This window comes from Colobus angolensis, unplaced genomic scaffold, assembly GCF_000951035.1.
Source record: "Colobus angolensis palliatus isolate OR3802 unplaced genomic scaffold, Cang.pa_1.0 Scaffold275, whole genome shotgun sequence".
NCBI lineage: Eukaryota > Metazoa > Chordata > Mammalia > Primates > Cercopithecidae > Colobus > Colobus angolensis.
Window position 1 is genome coordinate 2,892,739 of NW_012115988.1, and position 20,065 is coordinate 2,912,803.

Here is a 20,065-nt window from a genome sequence, read left to right on the forward strand (position 1 = left end):
TTTCCCTCCTTGATTTAAAAAAATAACAACAACAAAACTATCAGTGTAACGTCCACTACATTTGACAGGTCAAAGAACTCCCTTCGTTAAGGACTTTACAATAACCTTACAGGGGACTAAAGCATACATACCCGTGGGTAGTGGGTAAGCCTTGAGAGCACAGTGTTAAGTCTTGATAACATTTTGAGGTAGAGAACTAGTTTTCAGGACTCTCAATGTAATTGCAAGGTCACTTCAAGAGGGTAACGGGCTATTGCAACTACCCAAATTCGCTATTGTAGCATAAAAGCTTTAATTGACAGCATGTATAGGAATGAAAGGCTATGTTCTAATGAAACTTTAAAAAGCAGACACAAATATGAATGTCATATAATTGTCATGTATAGGAATGAAAGGCTATGTTCTAATGAAACTTTAAAAAGCAGACACAAATATGAATGTCATATAATTGTCATGTGTCGCAAAACACTTTTTTTTAACCTTTGAAAAATGTGAAACCCATTTTTAGCTCCCAGCTATATACAGCAGAACCTGCGATGGGCCGGATTTGCCCTGAGGGTTGTAGTTTGCCCCTGTGGTACGCATGAAATGCCAGAATTTTAAAAAGATGTGTTAAGTGTGGGACCATTTGTGGGGCGGTTTATGCTAACCTCCAATACAGTAATATACGTCAAATCGCTTTTGAGTGCCATTTAGTCTGGGTGGCCATGCCCAGGAATGGATACAGAGAAAGGGGCGCAGCGGTGCCGCGCACCACCCTCTAGGAGACTGGTATCGCAGCCCGCAGCTCCTAGGAACTGAGACAGCTTGGGCAGGGGCTTCAGGGACGCGGAGAGGGAGGCTTATCTCTGCCTAAAGGGGATAGCGGCCGGCAAACAAGCAAGCCAGGATACTGCTCCGAGGTCCCGCCCACGAAGACAAAACGAAGTCCCATCGCTCACACACCCGTGAAACACAAGAGCACAGCACGCCCCACCCGCAAGCCGCGCCTCGCGCATCACGCACGCACGCACGCATACACGTCTGTCGCTGCTTCCCGCCTTGCGCTCCGTCATGCTCTATGCGCATACCTCGGGGACGGGGAGGAACGCAGATTGACAGGGACGCAGAGGCCTGAGCGAGGCGGAAAAACCTCACCCGGGCTAGCGGGTAGACCCAAACGGCTAGTGCGTCACTTCCGCTGGGGGCGGGGCGGGGCTGAGTGGGTGGTGACCCAGCTGCTGCGCTAGTGTTTGTGTTGGAAGCTCAGCCGATGCAGGCCGGTAGGAGTGGACGTCAATGCCGGGAACGAGTGAGTCGCCGCTGCAGCCCTTGTGACTGCGGCCTGCATCCCGGTAAGTGGCCGCAAGGGGACAAGGGGCGGGACGATAGGAGGCTGGTTGATCGTTCTAGACCCTTGTCCGTCTCTCCGGGTCTTCCTTTCTCTTTCTTTGAAGGGCACTTCCCTAGCGAGAGGGTGGGGAGACGCCAGGCTTTGGGGAGGACCTGGCGCTGGAAGGAGCCCGCGGCTCCTGGAGCTCATTGGTGCTCCGCGCCCTCCGCCCCCGTGGACTTTGCTGCCTCAGAATCGCAAACTGTTTTTGGTTTCGCCGGTCCCGCCCTGCTCTTCCTGTCCCATCCCCAGGACTCCCTCCCCAATTTCCCAGAGTCTGTTTACCTTCCCCTGGACTTTAGTGTTCTCCCGTAGTTAGCTGGTCACTCTCAGGAGGGTTTCCCTACTCTACATCATTCTCGACTGTCATTGTGCACCTAGTGATTCTACTGCCTGATATTTTTTGTCAGCGATTTCTTTCTAACCCCATCCGCATTTGATTCCATCCCTGACCACTGCTGCTTAAGTAGATTCAGGTGTGTACTTTTTAAAAGGTGAAGGTGTATGAATCACTGTTGCAGTGCTTCCTATCCCTGTGTCATTTCTGTCATTATGCTGGAAGGAACCTGCTTTCCACGCCTAATACAATGATAACTTTAAAATAGTGATTCATAGGAAAAACTTAAGAGAGTTGTGACATAAGGGACTGTCATATAATCCTGTTTAAAATACTGTGTTCATTTCCAGTAACAGTTGTATCCTGGTTCTGCAGTCCTAATTGCCGAGAGTTCAAAAATGACACGTTTCAGTGTATTAAGAAAATGCTGTTAAACAGTGAAACATTAAGAACTGAGAGCTTAAGGCTTAAGAGGCAGTTGTATCAAGCCCATTGTAGCTATTTTGTTAAATTGCTTATGCCAATTAGTTGTACTTTCAATATAAGAACATGTTTTTATTTCGTTATTATAATCAACTTTTTCTTAATGTTGATCTCGTTTTTAATTTCTGTATCAGGCCTAAATTAAAATCTTGTAAACGCCCTTTTAATGAGTGATATTGAAGGAAGGGGTCAGTTTCACTAGTTTAGATATTCACTTGTTTCACATGCAAAGTTGTTACAAGAACAGCCTGTACTTTGAGTTGTTTTTTTACACCAGTTAGAGTGGTTGTGCTGGAGCTGCATATTGCTTCACTCGTGGAATATATATCTGTAAGAAGGTCAGAGTTAGAACGCTGAGCCATAGACACCTTCCTGTCCTGCCATTTTTTGTTGTTGGAAGCCTCTGTCACCCAGGCTGGAGTGCCCTGGCGCGATCTCGACTCACTGCAAGATTCAAAGGATTCTCTTGCTTCAGCCTCCCGAGCAGCTGGGATTTACAGGCGTGCACAACCACACCCGGCTAATTTTTTTAAGCAGAGACGGGTTTCGCCATGTTGACCAGGCTGGTCTCAAACTCCTGGCCTCAAGTGATCCACCCGCCTCGGCCTCCCAAAGTGCTGGGATTACAGATGTGAGCCACCGCTCCTGGTCAGTCATTTCTTAGTTCTTGTTTTTTTCTGCAGTGCTCGCATATTTTATTCTGTTCCTTATCCATTACTTGAAAAAAATTTGTCCTGTCTTGGTTTCCAGTGTCCTGACTTTTTCAGGGTGGCTTTTCTCCTGTTTTGTTTCCTTTAGAGTCTTTTCTTCCTCTTCTTAGCTCTTGGGTGGCACTCAAGCCTCTACCCCTGTCGCTCTCTCTAAACTAGAGTTTCATATTTGAAACCCAGGTATACTTAAATAGGCATGTAAATATACTGAAATGTTATGGAAAATATAGTTTATATTGCAAATACATATTTTTCAAGGAAAAAGAGCTTTTCTCAGGTTCTCTGATCCCAAAATAGTCATGTATTATTACTGTAAACTATTATCTGATAAATCCATCTAATGTTGTGGTTTCTGCTGCCACAAGCTGGTAATTCCACACATAAATCCACAGTCTGTGTACATTTCCATTTGAATGTCCCACTGTTACTTCATCCTGTGAATCCAAAAGAAAATGTGTTTTTCTCTCGTATTAAATTGGCCCCTTCACAGTTTTCTCATATTCGCAAATGGCACTCTTCATATTTTTCAGATTTAAAACCTTAGAGCTCTCTTAACACTTCCCTCTCTTTACCCTATTCTTGACTGTCAAGTCCTGTGTTTGGTTGTTTTCTCTTTTTTCCTTTACTTTCAAAGTGTTCAGAGTGGCTGTCTTCCCCACACTAGTTCTTGCTGGGTGAGGTGTCAGAGCCCCAGCATTGGAAAGTGGTCAGCTTGGGATAGTAGGGTAGTAAGAAAACTTTACCAACAACAATATAGGTTTGAAAAGGAAAGTTTTATTAGATAGAAAGAGTGCTGCAGAAGAGTGCAGTGAGGTGCCTCAGCAAGAGAGGACAGCTCACTGCAGTGGATTTTCTTCTTAGGGGTATTTATGGACCTTACAGCAGAAGCTGAAGGGTAACTTGGACCATATTAGCCACGTAGGTCATGATCAGTGATTACATTTGTAGACATTTTGGTGCTTTGATATCAGCAAAGGTTGCACAATGAGTTTTGACAAGCATACATTCTGGACATGTATAGAAATTCTAGTTACTTATACGTTTCTGGGAAAGAATTGTGGTACCAGATGCCAGCTTTAGCCAACAGAGAAGTCTAATTATTTCTAAATTCCTCAGATAAGGAGTTGTGCCTCTGGATGGTCTGCTCAATGGCCACCAGGGGATCTTTGCTCTCCTCAGTGCTGTTACTTTCAGACTGTTGTCACCCTTTTGCCGGTGTTATATTAATGATTAAGTGACATCCTCTGTAAATTCATTCTTTCCATCCTTAGCTGGTCCTCCACCTAATAATTCCCTTAATTCCTCTAGTTAAAACTCCATTCCCTTCTCTAGTGGTTGGTCCAAGCCTCTCGGTTTTATTCATACCTCCCTTGTATTTATAGTACGTCTATTCTTCCTTGCTCTTTTTTCAGTTGATGGTAGCATCTCATTTTACATTCTTCTTCCTATGTTTTTGCGATCTAACTTCTGGCTGAATGTACTCTCAAAACACTTATCTTGCATTTACTAATGTTGTGATTTGGGGGCAATTAAATTAAACTTATTGATTTTGTTGGTCATCTTTGTTTTGTAATTTTTGCTTGGTAGTTGTCGTTTCTGAGAAATGTGTATTAAATCTCTCATTATGATTATGAAGTTGTCTAATCTTGTAATGGTTCCCATATTTTGGCCTTTTGTACTATATTTTAATGCCAAGTTGATAGATGGTTTCATAAATTCGTCATATTGGAAAGAAACAATGCAAAATTCTACCATAGTCTTGTCTCAATTTCCTGCCTGAATTTTGGGGTCTGTGACCCCAAAATATCTGAGACAGGTCTCAATCAATCTAGAAAATTTTGTCGAGTTTAAGGACGCACCCGTGACACAGCCTCAGGTGGTCCCACTGACATGTGCCGAAGGTGGTCAAATGCCACTTGCCTCTATACATTTTAGTGAGACATAATGCATCAATCAGTCACATTGGTTTGATTTGGAAGGGTGGCACAACTCAAAGGGGATGGGGCTTCCAGGTCACATAAAAATTTTCTGATTGGCAGTTGGTTGAATGAGTTGCTATCAGTGGAAAGGAATGTCTGGGTTACCATAAGTAGGTGTGGAGACCAAGGTTTTATGATGTGGATGAAGCCTCCAAGTAGCAGACTTCAGAGAGAATAGATTGTAAATGTTTTTTTCTTTTTTCTTTTTTTTTTTTGTTTTGAGAGGGAGTCTCGCTGTGTTGCCCAGGCTGGAGTGCAGTGGCACTATCTTAGCTCACTGCAACCTTCATCTCCCAGGTTCAAGTGATTCTTCTGCCTCAGCCTCCCGAGGAGCTGGGACTATAGGCATGTGCCACTACGCCTGGCTAATTTTTGTATTATTAGTAGAGACAGGGTTTCACCATATTGGCCAGGCTGGTCTTGAGCTCCTGACCTCGTCATCCACCCACCTCGGCCTCCCAAAGTGCTGAGAGTACAGGCGTGAGCCACTGCACCTGGCCTGTAAATGTTTCTTTTCAGACTTAAGATCTGTGTTGATGTGAATGCTGGAGGGGTATAATGAGGCACATCCAACCCCCTTTTCATCATGGCTGAACTAGATTTTCAGGTTAACTCTGGAATGCCCTTGGCCAAGAGGAGGGGTCCTTTCAGATGTTTAGGAGAGCCGTAGAATTTTATTTTTGGTTTGGTTCATCTTTATCATTCTTTTTTTCCCCTTACTTGCCTTTAATCACCTTGTAGTTCTTGCTGTTCCAAAGCTCATATTTGTCTCCAAATTGTTGGTTGTTTTTTCTCTCTGACTAGAATGCTGTTTTCCCAGATTTTCTTAATAATTTTCTTCCTTGCTTCATTCAGGTTTCCACTAAAATGTCAACTCAGTTCTGATCACACCATAAAATAGCACTCTGTGCCCTTCTTCTCCTCCTCCCTGCTTTATTTTAATTCATGGCACTTCTCAGCCTGACTGTACATTCCGTTCATTATTTGTTTTATTTCTCAGTAGATTGTCTTCTCCTCCAAGGTCTACATGATTACCTGAGGTTTAATAAGTAAATAGATCATTCCTTTATTATTATGCAGTGTCTCCTTTTTATCCATAATTAATGCCTTTCCCTTATGTTTACCTTCAAAGGCTTTTCACTTTCTGACGGGTAGTTTCGGTCTGGTATAACATTTTTCCCAGTCCTGTATTTTCAGTCTTCTGTTACAGGTATGTTTGTAGCTAGCACATAGCTGGAGTTTTCATTTCTGAGATTTTGCTCTCCTTGTTTATTCTGGGTACAGTTCTCTTTGACTCTTTATTTTTGTTCCTTCTGTTTCGCCTTTGAACATTTTAGACCTTAATATTTTTATATTTCTGAATCTTAGTTACACATTTGTTTTCTGGCTATATTTGCTGATCCTCTCTGCAGGTGATGGTGCATTTCTTTGCATGTTTTGTAACTTCAGTGAGTTCATTTTCTGTGGTGGTTGCTTGGTGTGGGATCCCATTGCCCATAGGGTATCTGCACCTTGAGGATAGTATGACTGCAGTTCCACACCCGTGGGTCCTCTTAAACCTGGAGATTTTTTACTATTGACTTTGAGCATGGCTTTATTATTTTATAAAATTATTTTTTATTTTTTAAATTGCCAGATAAAGGTGTATGTATTTACGGTGTGCAACATGATTTTTTAAGTATTATTTTCATTGTGGACTAACTAAATCTAACATATGCATTACCTCACACAGTTATTTTTCTGGTTTAATTTTACAGTTTCTTGGTATTCTTCAAGTTGAGCATGGATTTTTTTTAAAAAAAGTATAATATTTGTATATGTTTATAGGGCAGATGTGATATTTTGATACATGCGTACAATGTGTAAGGATCAAATCAGGGTATTTAGGATATGCATCACCTTGAACATTTATTTTTTTTCTTGGGAATATTTCAAATTTTCTAGCTATTTTGAAATAACACAATGTGTTATTGTTAACTATAGCCCCTCTACTTTACTATTCAAATAGTATAACTCATTACTTCTGTTTTTTTTTTTTTGAGATGGAGTCTCGCTCTGTCGCCCAAGCTGGAGTGCAGTGACTGTGATCTCGGCTCACTGCAAGCTCCACCTCCCAGGTTGACGCCATTCTCCTGCCTCAGTCTCCCAAGTAGCTGGGACTACGAGCATCCGCCACCTTGCCGGGCTCATTTTTTGTATATTTAGTAGAGACGGGGTATTAGCCAGGATGGTCTCGATCTCCTGACGTCATGATCCGCCCGCCTCGGCCTCCCAAAGTACTGGGATTACAGGCGTGAGCCACCGTGCACGGCCTATAACGCGTTACTTCTAACTGTATGTTTGTACCTATTAACCATCCTCTCTTATCCCCTCCTTTCCAGCCCCCAACTCTCCCTCACACACACTGTTCCTAGCCTCTGGTAACTATCATTCTACTCTCTATCTCCACGAGATCCAGTTTTTTCGACTCCTACATATAAGTGAAAACAGAGCATGGCTTTTTATCCACAAGTATTTTACCTGAAGTGTTTTTGTGTCATCGGGGCTGCAGAGCTTTTATGTTAACTTGACTTATCTTATTGACTGCAAGTCCCAAGGAGTTTGGAAGAGTCTTGTGGGAATCAAGGGAAGATGTCCCCTTCCACCTCTGCCAGTTTGCTGAAAATCAGCTGACAGAAACAGATTACTAAGAAAAATGGCATACAAATTTATTGATGTGCACAGCTGAGAATCGCAATTATTACTTAAATATCCCAGTGGGGCCCGCGTACTTAGGTAGCTGTTTTCAGAGGGGAAGGAAAGATGGGGAATAGAGGTAATTCTGTTGAGCGGCAGTAACTGATCACTAGGGCGAAGGAATGGACGGGGGGTTGGAAGGACAGAGATGAACTTGTATTCTCTTTGAAAACTGAATGAGCCTAAGAGACAGACTTTATCTTGTGAAAGTGTCATTTGGGTGTGGTTACATTCTTCAGTCTTCCAGTCTTCTTTTCTGCAGCAGATAATAAAATTGTTTTCCCCTCTCCCTGAGGAGGAGAGGGGAAAACAATTATTCTCCTTGGGGAATCTGTCTGGTCTTTTTGTAGATAGGGGAAAAGTCTCTTCTAGCATCTGTTGATCTCTGATGGGGCTTTAATTCAAAATACTTATACCAGGCAGCCATATTTTATGGTAGAATTCCCTGGGCTCCTTCAGCCTGGAAGACAAGACAGGCTTTGCTTTTTTTCTCTCTCTTCCATATAAAATTCTAAATGGCACATGCAATTTAGAAGGAAGGATTTTACTTCAGGCTGTTATCTTCTGAACAATTGGAATAGGTTCTCAGTTCCATCTTTCTCAGCGTCATCTACCTCTCTCTCAATCTCTCTAGGTCCTGCAGTAAAACTAGACTACATGTAATCTCTGCACATACTATATGTGCTTTCTTCTGTTTGCCTCTGTGTGTAGTTTTGTTTGTTTTAGAGATGGGGTCTCTGTGGCTCACTGCAGCCTCAGACTCCTGGGCTCAAGTAATCCTCCCACCTCAGCCTCCTGAGTAGCTAGGACGACAGGTGTGTGCCACCATGCCCAGCTAATTTGTTTTATTATTTTTTTTTTTGAGACAAGGTTTCACCATTTACCTGGGCTGGTCTCAAACTCCTGGCTGTGCTTGTTTTGTTTACCATTATTTAGAATTCTCTCCTTTCCTTCTCATCTTTACACATGATGAATTCCTTTTTAACTTTGGCCAGTTTTTAACCTCTTTTTTTCTTTAAAACTTCTCTCGATTTTATCTCACTTTGTCTTTCATTCACATGGTGCCTTCTGTTACAGTGCTTTAAATATTTTGCTTTTTCTAATTACAAAATAAAACCTCATTATAAATAATTCAGACAGTAGAAAAGTAAAAAGTAAAAACCGTTCTCATTCCCTTTTGGCCCCATGCCTTAGGTCATAAGAATAAACAGATGCTTATCCTTTCAGAATCAATTTGTGTATGTATATGTGTGCCCATAAGATTTCAACTACATATGTAGATTTTCATTTTTTAATTTTTTAATATATATGTGTGTGTGTGTGTGTGTGTGTATTCATGTGTGTATAGCATATATAGAACTGCAAATTGCTTTTTTTAAAAAAAGACTTTTTTTAGAACAGTTTTTAGGTTCACAGGAAAATTGAAAGGAAGGTACAGACATTTCCATAAACCCCCTACCCCGGTACACACATAGCCACCTCCATTATTGGCATCACCCACTAGAGTGGTACAGGTATTATAACTGATGAGCCTGCATTCACACACAGTCCCCCAAGTTCATAGGGTACATTTAGGTTCATTTCTGGTGGTGTACATTCTGTGGGTTTAAACAAATGTTTAATTATATTTATCCATTATTATGATACTATACAGAGGATTTTTAGGGCAGTAAAAATACTGTCCTCTGTCCCCTACCTATTTATTCCTTCTATACTCTGCTTTTGGCAACCACTGATCTTTTTACTGTCTTCATAGTTTTGCCTTTCTAGAGTGTTATACAGCCGGAATCATACTTCTATGGTCTGAATGTTTGTGCCTCTCAAAATTCATGTGGAAATCATAACTGCTAAGGTGATGGTATTAAGAGGTAGGTCTTTGGGAGGTGATTAGGTCAGGAGAGTGTAGTCCTTAGGAATGGGATTAGTGCCCTTCTAAAAGACAACCCTTAGAGCTAGTTAGTACCTTCTACCATGTGAGGACACAGTAAGAAGACAGCCATCTGTGAACCAGTAAGTGGGCCTTCAGCAGATACCAAATCTGCTAATACTGATCTTGGACTTCCCAGTCTCCAGAACTGTGGGAAATTTTGTGAGAAATAAATTTCTATTGTTTATAAGCTACCTAAGCCAGGCATGTGTACCTATAGTCCCCACTACTTGGGAGGCTGAGGCAGGTGGCTTGCATGAGTCCAGGAGTTCAAGGAGGTAGTGAGCTATGATCATGCATGCCACTGCACTGCAGCCTGGGTGTCAGAGTGAGACCCTGTCTCTACAAAACACACACAGATACCCCATTTTATATATGGGGTATCTCCCATATGTAAGCTCCCCAGTTTATGGGATTTCATTGCAGGAGCCTGAACAGACTAAGACACAGTGTGTAGCCTTTTTCAGATTGGATGTTTTCACTTAGTAATATGCATTTCAGGTTTCTCGCAGTCTTTTTATGGCTTGATAGCTCATGTCTTTGTAGCACTGAACAATTTTCCATTGTCTACACATACCATATATTGATATGCCACAGGTTATCCGTTGACTTACTAAAATACATCTTGTTGTTTTAAAATTTTGGCAATTATGAATAAGGCTTCTATAAACATCCATGTGCAGATTTTATTATGGACATAGTCTCAGCTCCTTTGGGAGCTGGGAGTACCATTGCTGGGTCATATGTTAAGAGTATGTTTAATTTTGCAAGAAACTACCGAACTATCTTTCAGAGTGACTGTACCATTTTGTGTTTCTTCAGCAATGAGTAAGAGTTCCTTTTGCTTTACATCCTCACCAGCATTTAGTGTTCTCAGTGTTCTGTATTCTGGCCAGTCTAATAGGTATGTCGTAGTATCATGGTTATTTTAGTTTGCATTTTCCTGATGACATATGATGTGGTACAACTTCTCATATGTTTATTTGTTTCTATATATCTCCTTTGATGAGGTGTCTGTTACCGCCTTTGGCACATTTGTAATTGAGTTTGTTTTCTTATTGTTGAGCTTTAAGAGTTCTTTAAATATTATGGATGACAGTTCTTTATCAGATATGTCTGTTGAAAATATTTTTTCCCAATCTCTGCCTCATTGTCTTATTCTCTTGATATTGACCATCACAGAACAGAAGGTTTTGTTTTTTTGGTTTTTTTTTTGAGACAAAGCCTGGCTCTTATTGCCCAGGCTGGAGTGCAGTGGCACAATCTTGGCTCGCTGCAACCTCTGCCTCCTGGATTCACGTGATTCTCCTGCCTCAGCCTCCCGAGTAGCTGAGATTACAGACGTGCACCACCATGCCCAGCTTATTTTTTGTATTTTTAGTAGAGACGGGGTTTCACCATGCTGACCAGGCTGGTCTTGAACTCCTGACCTCGTGATCTGCCTGCCTCAGCCTCCCAAAGTGCTGGGATTACAGGTGTGAGCCACCACGCCTGGCCAGAAGTTTTTAATATTAATGAAGTCCACCTTATCAATTTTTTCTTTCATGGATCATGCATTTGATATTGTCTCAAAGTCATTGCCATTCCTAAGGTCATCTAAGTTTTCTCCTATGTTACATTCTAGTTTTAGACATTTGCATTTTACATTTAGATCTGTGATCTGTTTTGAGTTAATTTTTTTGATAGGTATAAAGTCTGTGTCTAGATTAATTTGCATGTGGATGTCCAGTTGTCATTTGTTAAGAAGACTATTTTTGCTCCATTGTATTACCTTCACTTTTTTGTGAAAGATCAATTAACTGTATTTAATTGGGTCTGTTTCTGGATTCTTTATTCTATTCCATTGATCTATTTGTCTTTTCTTTTACCAATACCACATTTTTAAATTGGATTATTCTTCTCTTATTTGTATGTATTCTTTTTATATAGTGGTTAAGAACCCCTTCTATGTTAGATGCTGTAGTTTCTTCTAGTCTGACTTACTTGATTTAATGAGCACTTATTACTTAGGTAGTGAAATCTTTTTCACATGGCTATTAGCAGCTCTAGACTGGAAGTTCTTTCATATCCTGTAACTGTGTGACTTCAACATCTAGCACCATGTCTGGTATAGATTAAGTATTCTATAAATCGTTTGCAATGAATAATGTATGAGACCTGACCTTTTTCTTCAAGGAATAGTGTCTTCAAGTCTAGTGTCACATAAAGTAGTCCAGAATTTAACAGTGAGGAAGGGAAAAAAAAAAAAGTGGAGTATCTAAATTGCATATTAAATTATGTGTTGTAGGAAAACTTACCTATTGGGAAACTTCTCTAAATTAGTTCTTTTCCCTAAACATTCTATTCCTCATTTTCTTTTTTTATTTACCTCTATACTGAAAGTGAATTATTTTATATTAGCTTAAAAATGAATTTTCTATCAGCTATAATGGCAATATTTTATCTGCTTTTTTTGATACAGCTTGCTGAGTTTAGTCCAAATAGTCTTGTATTTTCTATTATACCCAATTTCAATTTTTCACGTGAATTCTAATTTTGTTTTTCTTGCCATTTCAGGTAAGACCATGAATTATGGCATTTCTTAAATGAAGCACTCAAGAAGTGAGAGAATGTCATAGAAAACAAATGATTTTTAAGTTATGTCTATTAATCTGACTGTAGATATATATATTTACCTCCTTAGTAATGCAAGAAGTGTTTGTGGGAAGCAGAGAAGCAAGCAACTACATTTCTTGTTCTCACCTAAGCATTGCTGGAGGATAAGCCACATCAGTCTGCAAAGAGGTTTTCAGACAAACATAATAAGATGTAAATGGACCAAAAGCGAAGCACATTCTTGCAGTAAGCACTGTTACTCTCCAAGCAACCATGGTTTACATATTGGAATTTTGAAACTTAGCACTTCTGCTCCCAAGGGACTTACAAAAGTGAACATTTGTATGTCCCGTATTAAAAGTACTTTGAACTCTGTTTCAAAGGCTATTTTTGGCAATCGAAATGAAATGATTTCACGTTTAGCTCAATTTAAGCCAAGTTCCCAAATATTAAGAAAAGTATCAGATAGTGGCTGGTTAAAACAGAAAAACATTAAACAAGCCATCAAATCTCTGAAAAAATATAGTGACAAATCAGCAGAAAAGAGTGCTTTTCCAGAAGACAAAAGTCACATTATAGACAAAGAAGAAAATAGAGGTAAACGCAGTCTTTTTCATTACACAAATATTATAACCACAAAATTTGGAGAGTCATTCTACTTTTTATCAAATCATATTAACTCATACTTCAAACATAAGGAAAAAATGTCTCAAGAAAAGGAAAATGAACATTTCCAGGATAAATCAAAACTTGAAGATAAAAAGGTAGAAGAGGGGAAATTAAGTTCTCCAGATCCTAGCATCCTGGCTTACAAGCCAGGCTCAGAATCTTTAGATACTGTGGACAAGCCTACAAGTCCTTCTACAATACCTGATGTTCTTCCAATTTCAACTAAACAAAGTATTGCTAACTTACTTTCTCGTCCCACGGAAGGTGTACAAGCTTTAGTAGGTGGTTATATTGGTGGACTTGTCCCCAAATTAAAGTATGATTCTAAGAGTCAGTCAGAAGAACAGGAAGAGCCTGCTAAAACTGATCAGGCTGTGAGCAGAGACAGAAATGCAGAGGAGAAAAAGCGTTTATCTCTTCAGCGAGAAAAGGCAAGTTGTTCAGTGTGCTTTTTGGTTCTATTACTTTTTGTCTAATTTATAAGTTTTATTTCCTAATGAGAACTAAGAAACTTGAATTGTTCTTTAGAGCAGTTTTGTATTCTAATCATATATATTTAATATGTCTTTGTAGATTATCGCAAGGGTGAGTATTGATAACAGGACCCGGGCATTAGTTCAGGCATTAAGAAGAACAACTGACCCAAAACTCTGCATTACTAGGGTTGAAGAACTGACTTTTCATCTTCTAGAATTTCCTGAAGGAAAAGGAGTGGCTGTCAAGGTAATTTCTAATTTATTTAATCCGGTTTTGTCTTGGAATAAAAATACTAAAAAATTCTTCTAAAATGGAAAAGGCAAAGCCATTCATTTTTCTATTTGAATTTTGTGGTTTTTATTATACATGTGATGTATATTCAGTAATTATTCTATTTATTTTGTGACATACATTATGCTAATCATTTTATTTTGTTAGCACCAATATGTGTACATGAAATTAACATTTATAAAATAGAAAATAATCAGTGTATTAGTTGAATTGCCTAACAGCTGCCAGATTTTTCTTCAGAGTAATGTAAATATTTATACTATGTAACTATTCTTTTAAGCTAGGAGACATAATTCATATGTAAGGCTGTTTTTATTTCATGGTCCTTTCATATTTGAAAGTCTAAAAATTTTAATGACCTTATAATTGAATTAGTAATTATATTAAGTAAAACAATGAGCTTTTCTTTGCCTCAGTTTTTTCAATTATAAAATAATGAGGATAATTTAGACCCATTTATATGGACTGTTTTCAAAGAAGTCCTATAAAATACGACCAATGTGATTGAGTCTCTTTACATCTATATTATTAAGATTATTTGTAATATTTCATGAAAAATTTGAAAATGTAATGATAGATATTGCTTAAATTTCATTAGAAATCTCTTAGTGCTTATTTTTAGCTTGCCATTCAGAAAATTGTTTTAATATAGATCGTATTTATTTGACTCTTTAACAATTATCTTGCTGAAGAATTGTCTTTGAATAATGTACCCATCCTTAATTGTGTATTGTATAACATATACATTATTATAGGTAGCTTCAGTATTTTATGGTCCTACAATTTAGCATTATATTTTATATTTATATAATCTTTTACATAAAAGATAAGATTCTCAAATATACATATGCTTTTAAGTATATTTCACATTTCAGTGATATACTGAAAGCAAAGGTTTTTAAATAGAATTACATACTGGCTTAGTCCATTTGGGCTGTCATAATAAAATACCTTAGCCTGGGTTATAAACAACAGAAATTTATTTCTCATAGTTCAAAATGAGAACTGGGCAGTCCAAAATCAAGGCACCAACAATTTGATGAGAGTCCCTTTCCTCCTAAACAGCAGCTTCTCATGGCCTACTTACATGGCAGAAGGGCAAGGTGGCTCACTTCAACCTCTTTTACAAGGCCAGTTGTACTGCTGATGGATTTCTGAGTAGTTTTCCGTTGTAGTTTATTATTAAATTGTCTTGCTAATTGAAACTCTGAGCACTCTTTTATCTTGCATAACTAATCCCAAATCTAAGGACCTTTCAATACTATGAACAAATGTGATAGGAATGTATATCCAGATCAATTATGAATAAAAGTCTAGATAGTCTGAAAAAACTCGCCACCCTTCCCTTAAATAATCATCTGAAAAACAGTGAACTGGACAAATTGCATAAAACATGTCAGCATGTACGCTCTAGTGTGAACTTTTCCAGCTAAACTTTTTGTTATTATCAAGGGTTGAGCTTTTAAAAATGATAGAATTTTTATAAAACATCTGTATGAATTTCACTTTTTTATGTGTCTACCATACTTATGGTAGCTAAATACAGTGAATTATGTCTGATATGTAATGCCCTAAAAAAAATGAGTTACTTATTTTGTATGCTACATTTATGGCAGTCACATTTAGGGAAGTGTGATAATTTTTTTCACTGTTTGTGATGAAGGTGGTCTCCTTTCATTATGTTTTTTAATTAAAAAGAAGAACTCTGACTATTTAGAAAGAAGGCAGCACAAAGCATCGTAGGGAATTAGAAGAAAGAAAAGATAAGAAAATAAAAATAATATATTTTTACTACCCTCAGATTGCCACTGTAATGTATTAGAGTTTATTTGTGTTCATTGGATTAAGCTTCCTTAAGCTGTAATAGCAAACAACACCAAAATCTCAGTGACTTAACAAAACAGTTTTATTTCTGGGTCATGCAAACTCAACTGTGAATTTGGGTGACTCTTTGGCACAGTGAACCTCTGTGTGGTGGTTACTTAGATCCTGTCCTGTTGTCTGTATTTTAATTAAGTCTTCCTCTATGATTTCTATGGCAAGGAAAGAATATTTCAGCAGAAGTTGCCACAGGTTTCTTCTACTCACAGTCTGTTTATTCTTTCTGATTGCATGGGCCTGAAAAGTACAGCCTTCTGTATGCTTGGAAGGGGAAGCAAACTGGGTGTTGGTGAACATTAGTAATGTCTGCCACAGTATTCCTTCAGAATTTATTCTATGCACATATATACCAAAATAAACCCATTCTGTATATGTTGTTTTATAATCTGGTTTTTTAGCATATAATGTATACCTTTCTATATCAGTAAATGTTCCTTTATCCTATACCCAGTTTGAAAATGTTCTTTACATAACTGATTAGATCCAAATGAGGGCCCAGTCTAGATGACACATTGCATCTGACTATTTCTCCAAGTCACTTAAAATATAATGCAGTCCTTCAGCCACACCTTCTTCACCTGCACCTTTAAAACTGACTTAATTCAAGACATCAGGCTGGTTAACAGGCAGAATGACTCACTTTCTGGATGTACTTGCCTTCTTTCTCAGTGTTACTTGAAGTGTTCCTCTTTCCTTTTCATTTCCTGAACATTGGAATTTAAATATAATGGCTTGATTGAGTTAAACATTTTGTTGTTAGAGCACATTGTAGGTAGTGTCATGTGCCTCATAATGCATCACATCAAGACACACATGACAATTAGTTGAACAACTATTAGTAATGCTAAGGATGACCACCGGGTTAAGGTGATGATAATCTGCTTCCCATTGGACAGTTGTGCTAGTAGTATTATCTCATCAACCATTAACCTAATCATTTCCAGAACTAATAATTTCATTAGAGTTGCAAAATGACCAATGTCTAATTCTGTTACTCCTACATTATAATTGACATTCTTCTGTAAAGTACAGCCTTCCTTCATCAACTGAAGCTATTTGGGTATTCTCAAAGGCAAATTTTACAGGAAAGGAAAGAGAAATGCTTAATTTCCTTGTATTTAGTTATCAGTTTTCAAAATAAGGTATTGCTTTAATAGCTGCCTCTGTGATTAAATGAATTTTTTTGCACCTTTAAAATAATATTATGGACTCCTTGTTTTTCTAAGTTAAATGTGTTTCTTTTTCTTTTTTTGGGAGACAGAGTCTCTGTCACCCAGGCTGGAATGCAGTGCCACAGTCTTCACTCACTGCAACTTCTGCCTCCCAGGTTCAGCCCAGCTCAGCCTCCTGAGTAGCTGGGACCACAGGCATGCGCCACCACACCCAACTAATTTTTGTATTTTTGGTAGACAGAGGATCTCACCATGTTGCCCAGGTTGGCCTCGAATTCTTGGGCTCAAGCAATCTGCCTGCTTTGCCCACAGTACTGAGATTATAGGTATAAGCCACCTCACCCAGCTTATTTCTTTCTTTCTTTCTTTCTTTTTTTTTTTTTTTGAGATGGAGTCTCGCTCTGTCGCCAGGCTGGAATGCAGTGGTGCGATCTCGGCTCACTGCAACCTCTGCCTCCTGGGTTCAAGGGATTCTCCTGCCTCAACCTCCCAAGTAGCTGGGACTACAAGTGCCTGCCACCATGCTCAGCTAATTTTTGTATTTTTAGTAGAGACAGGGTTTCACCATGTTGGCCAGGCTGGTCTCGATCTCCTGACCTCAGATGATCCACCTGCCTCGGTCTCCCAAAGTGCTGGGTTTACAGGTGTGAGCCACTGCTCCCAGCCTCACCCAGCCTATTTCTGTGATCTGTTTTCTCCCCCTCTCTGTTTTAAAATGCTGAATTTGTCACAAGGATTCATACATCCTTTGGGTTTATTAAAAAGCTTTTTATAAAAATGTTATATGTAGAAAACAACACAAATCATAAGTTTACAGCTCCATGATTTTTCACACATGAAATACATCTATATAACCACTGCCCTGAATGAGAAACAGTCTTATGAACACTCCAAACACTGTCCCCAAAAAGGTTGATCAGTTTTTCAGAATTCTAGCAGCATAATTGAGTTGTGCCTCTTTTTGCATGTTATATGAATGATAAGCATGTGTTCTGACATGTCTGGTTTTTTTTCCACTCCATATTATGTTTGTGAGAACCTTCTATGTTGTTGGGTATACTTTTCATTTTTCCCTCTACTGCTAGACATTTGGATGGTTTGCAGTTTGGGAATATTATTAGGAGTAGTACCTCTGGGTTACATGTTTTGGAAAACATAGGTCTTCGTTTCTTTTTTTTTTTTTTTTCCCCCCCTTAAATAGCTGTTTATTTGGCAGTGTGCTGGAAAGGGTGATGGACTTAGCATTCACAGACGACACCATACACCACTGTCACGAGGGAGGCAAGAGCGCAGGCAAGCCAGTCTGGAGGCCCGAGGAGGAGGCCCCCTCTTCAAGAGTGGGAGGGGGCGGGGCCTGGAGTGTTGGGGGCAGCCTGGGAACACCTCTGCTTAATAGGCGTGGTTAGAGATGAAGAGGGACTCGCTGGCAGCCGCCCCGGCATGACCGCTCGGGGTGTACTTTCCTTGACAGGCAAGGCTGTTGGCCAGGGCTCGCTTGACGTACTCCTCCTGTGCAGCCTTCAGGTTCTCCTTCTTCCCACCCCAGGCCTTCAGGGCAGAGGCCTGCAGGGCTCGGCCATAAGAGAAGGTCAGGGCCCAGGGCTTCAGCAGGGGGCACTTGTTAATGGCATTGAGGTTGATGGATGCCTCCTCCTCACTCTGGCCTCCAGACAGGAAGGTGATCCCAGTGACAGCCGGGGGGACTGTGCAGCGCAGCGCTGTGACGGTCGCCATGGCAATCTCCTCATGAGAAAACTTCTGGGTGCAAGCGTGGCCTGGGGTGACCATATTGGGCTTCAGCAAGGTGCCTTCCAGGTAGATGTGGTGGTCGCTCAGAGCCTTGTAGACAGCAGCCAGCACCTTCTCAGTCACATACTGGCAGCGTTTCAAGTCATGGTCCCCAACAGGGAGGATCTCAGGCTCCACGATGGGCACAATGCCATTCTGCTGGCAGATGCTGGCATAACGGGCCAGAACATTGGCATTTTCCATGATGGCGAGGGCTGAGGGAGTGTGTTCCCCAATCTTCAGCACACAACGCCACTTGGCGAAGTCAGCTCCATCCTTCTTGTACTGGGCACAGCGCTCAGACAGCCCGTCCAACCCTTGGGTGGTAGTCTCGCCATTTGTCCCTGCCAGGGAAACCATGCCCTTGTCTACCTTGATGCCCACAACACCGCCCTTGGATTTTATAACCTGGGGGAAGGGACGACCATCATCCGCCTTCTGGTAGAGTGTCTTGTGGAAGAGGATGACACCCCCAATGCAGGGATTCACTCGGTCGTCTGCTGTCAGCAGCAGCTGGCGGTAGAAGCGCCGGTTCTCCTCGGTGTTCTCGGTGCCAATGGACTGCAGCCTCTTGGCAATGCTCCCAGTGGACTCATCTGCAGCCAGGATGCCCTTGCCGGGTGCCACGATGCGGTGAGCGATGTCAGACAGCTCCTTCTTCTGCTCCGGGGTCAGCGCTGGATATTGGTAGGGCATGGTGCTGGTGGTAGCAAGTTTCTGGCACAGGAGAGGGGCGGGTGTGCAGGGTGCGGCGGCAGAGGGTGGCGGGCTGGCGAGTGGACTCAGGGTGCGAACGCGGAACTCGTCACCAGGACCCCTTCAGGTCTTCGTTTCTTTGGGGTATATACCTAAAAGTACTATTGCTGCTCACAGAGTGAGCATATTTGTATCATTAGTAGATACTGCCAAATGGTTTTGCATAGTGCTGGTGCCAATTTATTCTTTCACCAGAATTATATGAGGCCTCTGTGTTCTACTTTCTCTCCAACACTTTATTTTGTAATCCTTTTTTGAGACTGAGTGTTGCTCTGTCGTCCAGGCTGGAGTGCAGTGGTGCGATCTCGGCTTGCTGCAACCTCCACCTCCTGGGTTCAAGCAATTCTCCTGCCTCAGCCTCCCGAGTAGCTGGGATTACAGGCACCCGCCACCATACCTGGCTAATTTTTGGTTTTTTAGTAGAGACGAGGTTTCATATGTTGGTCAGGCTGGTCTTGAACACCTGACGTCAAGTAATCTGCCCGCCTTGGCCTCCCAAAGTGTTGGGATTACAGCCATGAGCCACCGCACCCAACCTTTTTAAATCTTTTCAATTTGAGCAGGTTTTTTGGGTGTTAAGTGATATTAAATTGTGGTTTTAATTTTTTATTTCATTGATAGCTATGACATTCAGCATCTTTTCCATGGTTTATTGGCCATGTTTATACTTCCTTGTGAAGTACCTATTCCACATCTTGCCTGTTCTTCCATTGGGTTGACCAACTTTTTCTTCATTATTTGTAGAATTTAAAAAGTATATTATGGTTGTAACTCACTTGTCATGTGTGGTGTGTATATGTATGTCTTACAAATATGTTCTCCTATTCTGTGGCTGACCTTTTCACTTTTGTGTTTTTTGATAAACAGATATTCTTAATTTTTTCTAATTTAT

The 20,065-nt window shown here is 40.3% G+C and overlaps 2 protein-coding genes across 9 annotated transcripts in view; one reads left to right on the forward strand and one right to left on the reverse strand.

Moving 5' to 3' along the window:
- The window catches only part of PNPLA8 (patatin-like phospholipase domain containing 8), a 55,854-nt gene that overhangs the window by 864 nt on the left and 34,925 nt on the right, over window positions 1-20,065 (forward strand). Inside the window, exons 1-5 of one of the 6 annotated variants that reach the window (XM_011948184.1) lie at window positions 1,174-1,334; window positions 5,885-5,930; window positions 9,374-9,485; window positions 12,101-13,239; window positions 13,382-13,531. In XM_011948184.1, the coding sequence (XP_011803574.1) occupies window positions 12,184-13,239; window positions 13,382-13,531 (1,206 nt within the window). In that variant the 5' untranslated portion in view covers window positions 1,174-1,334; window positions 5,885-5,930; window positions 9,374-9,485; window positions 12,101-12,183. Of the gene's footprint in view, window positions 1-1,050; window positions 1,335-5,884; window positions 5,931-9,373; window positions 9,486-12,100; window positions 13,240-13,381; window positions 13,532-20,065 lie in introns of those variants that run through there. The other 5 variants (XM_011948182.1, XM_011948181.1, XM_011948186.1 and 2 more) reach the window with 5 other exon arrangements.
- LOC105516111 (fructose-bisphosphate aldolase A) lies at window positions 17,802-19,243 on the reverse strand. 3 transcript variants are annotated; one of them, XM_011948178.1, is made up of 2 exons: window positions 18,683-19,234; window positions 17,802-18,631 (listed from the first exon to the last, which is right to left on the reverse strand). In XM_011948178.1, the coding sequence occupies exons 1-2, from the start codon at window positions 19,111-19,113 to the stop codon at window positions 18,019-18,021; spliced, it is 1,044 nt and encodes a 347-aa protein (XP_011803568.1). In that variant the 5' UTR covers window positions 19,114-19,234; the 3' UTR covers window positions 17,802-18,018. The 3 variants fall into 3 exon arrangements, with proteins under 3 accessions (XP_011803568.1, XP_011803569.1, XP_011803567.1); XM_011948179.1 differs by having other exon boundaries at window positions 17,817-18,573; window positions 18,790-19,234; XM_011948177.1 differs by having other exon boundaries at window positions 17,819-17,932; window positions 18,003-19,243.

Bases quoted from the DNA above. Each gene is read 5' to 3' on its own strand.
- LOC105516111 (XM_011948177.1), bottom strand. From the start codon at position 19,113: ATGCCCTACCAATATCCAGCGCTGACCCCGGAGCAGAAGAAGGAGCTG.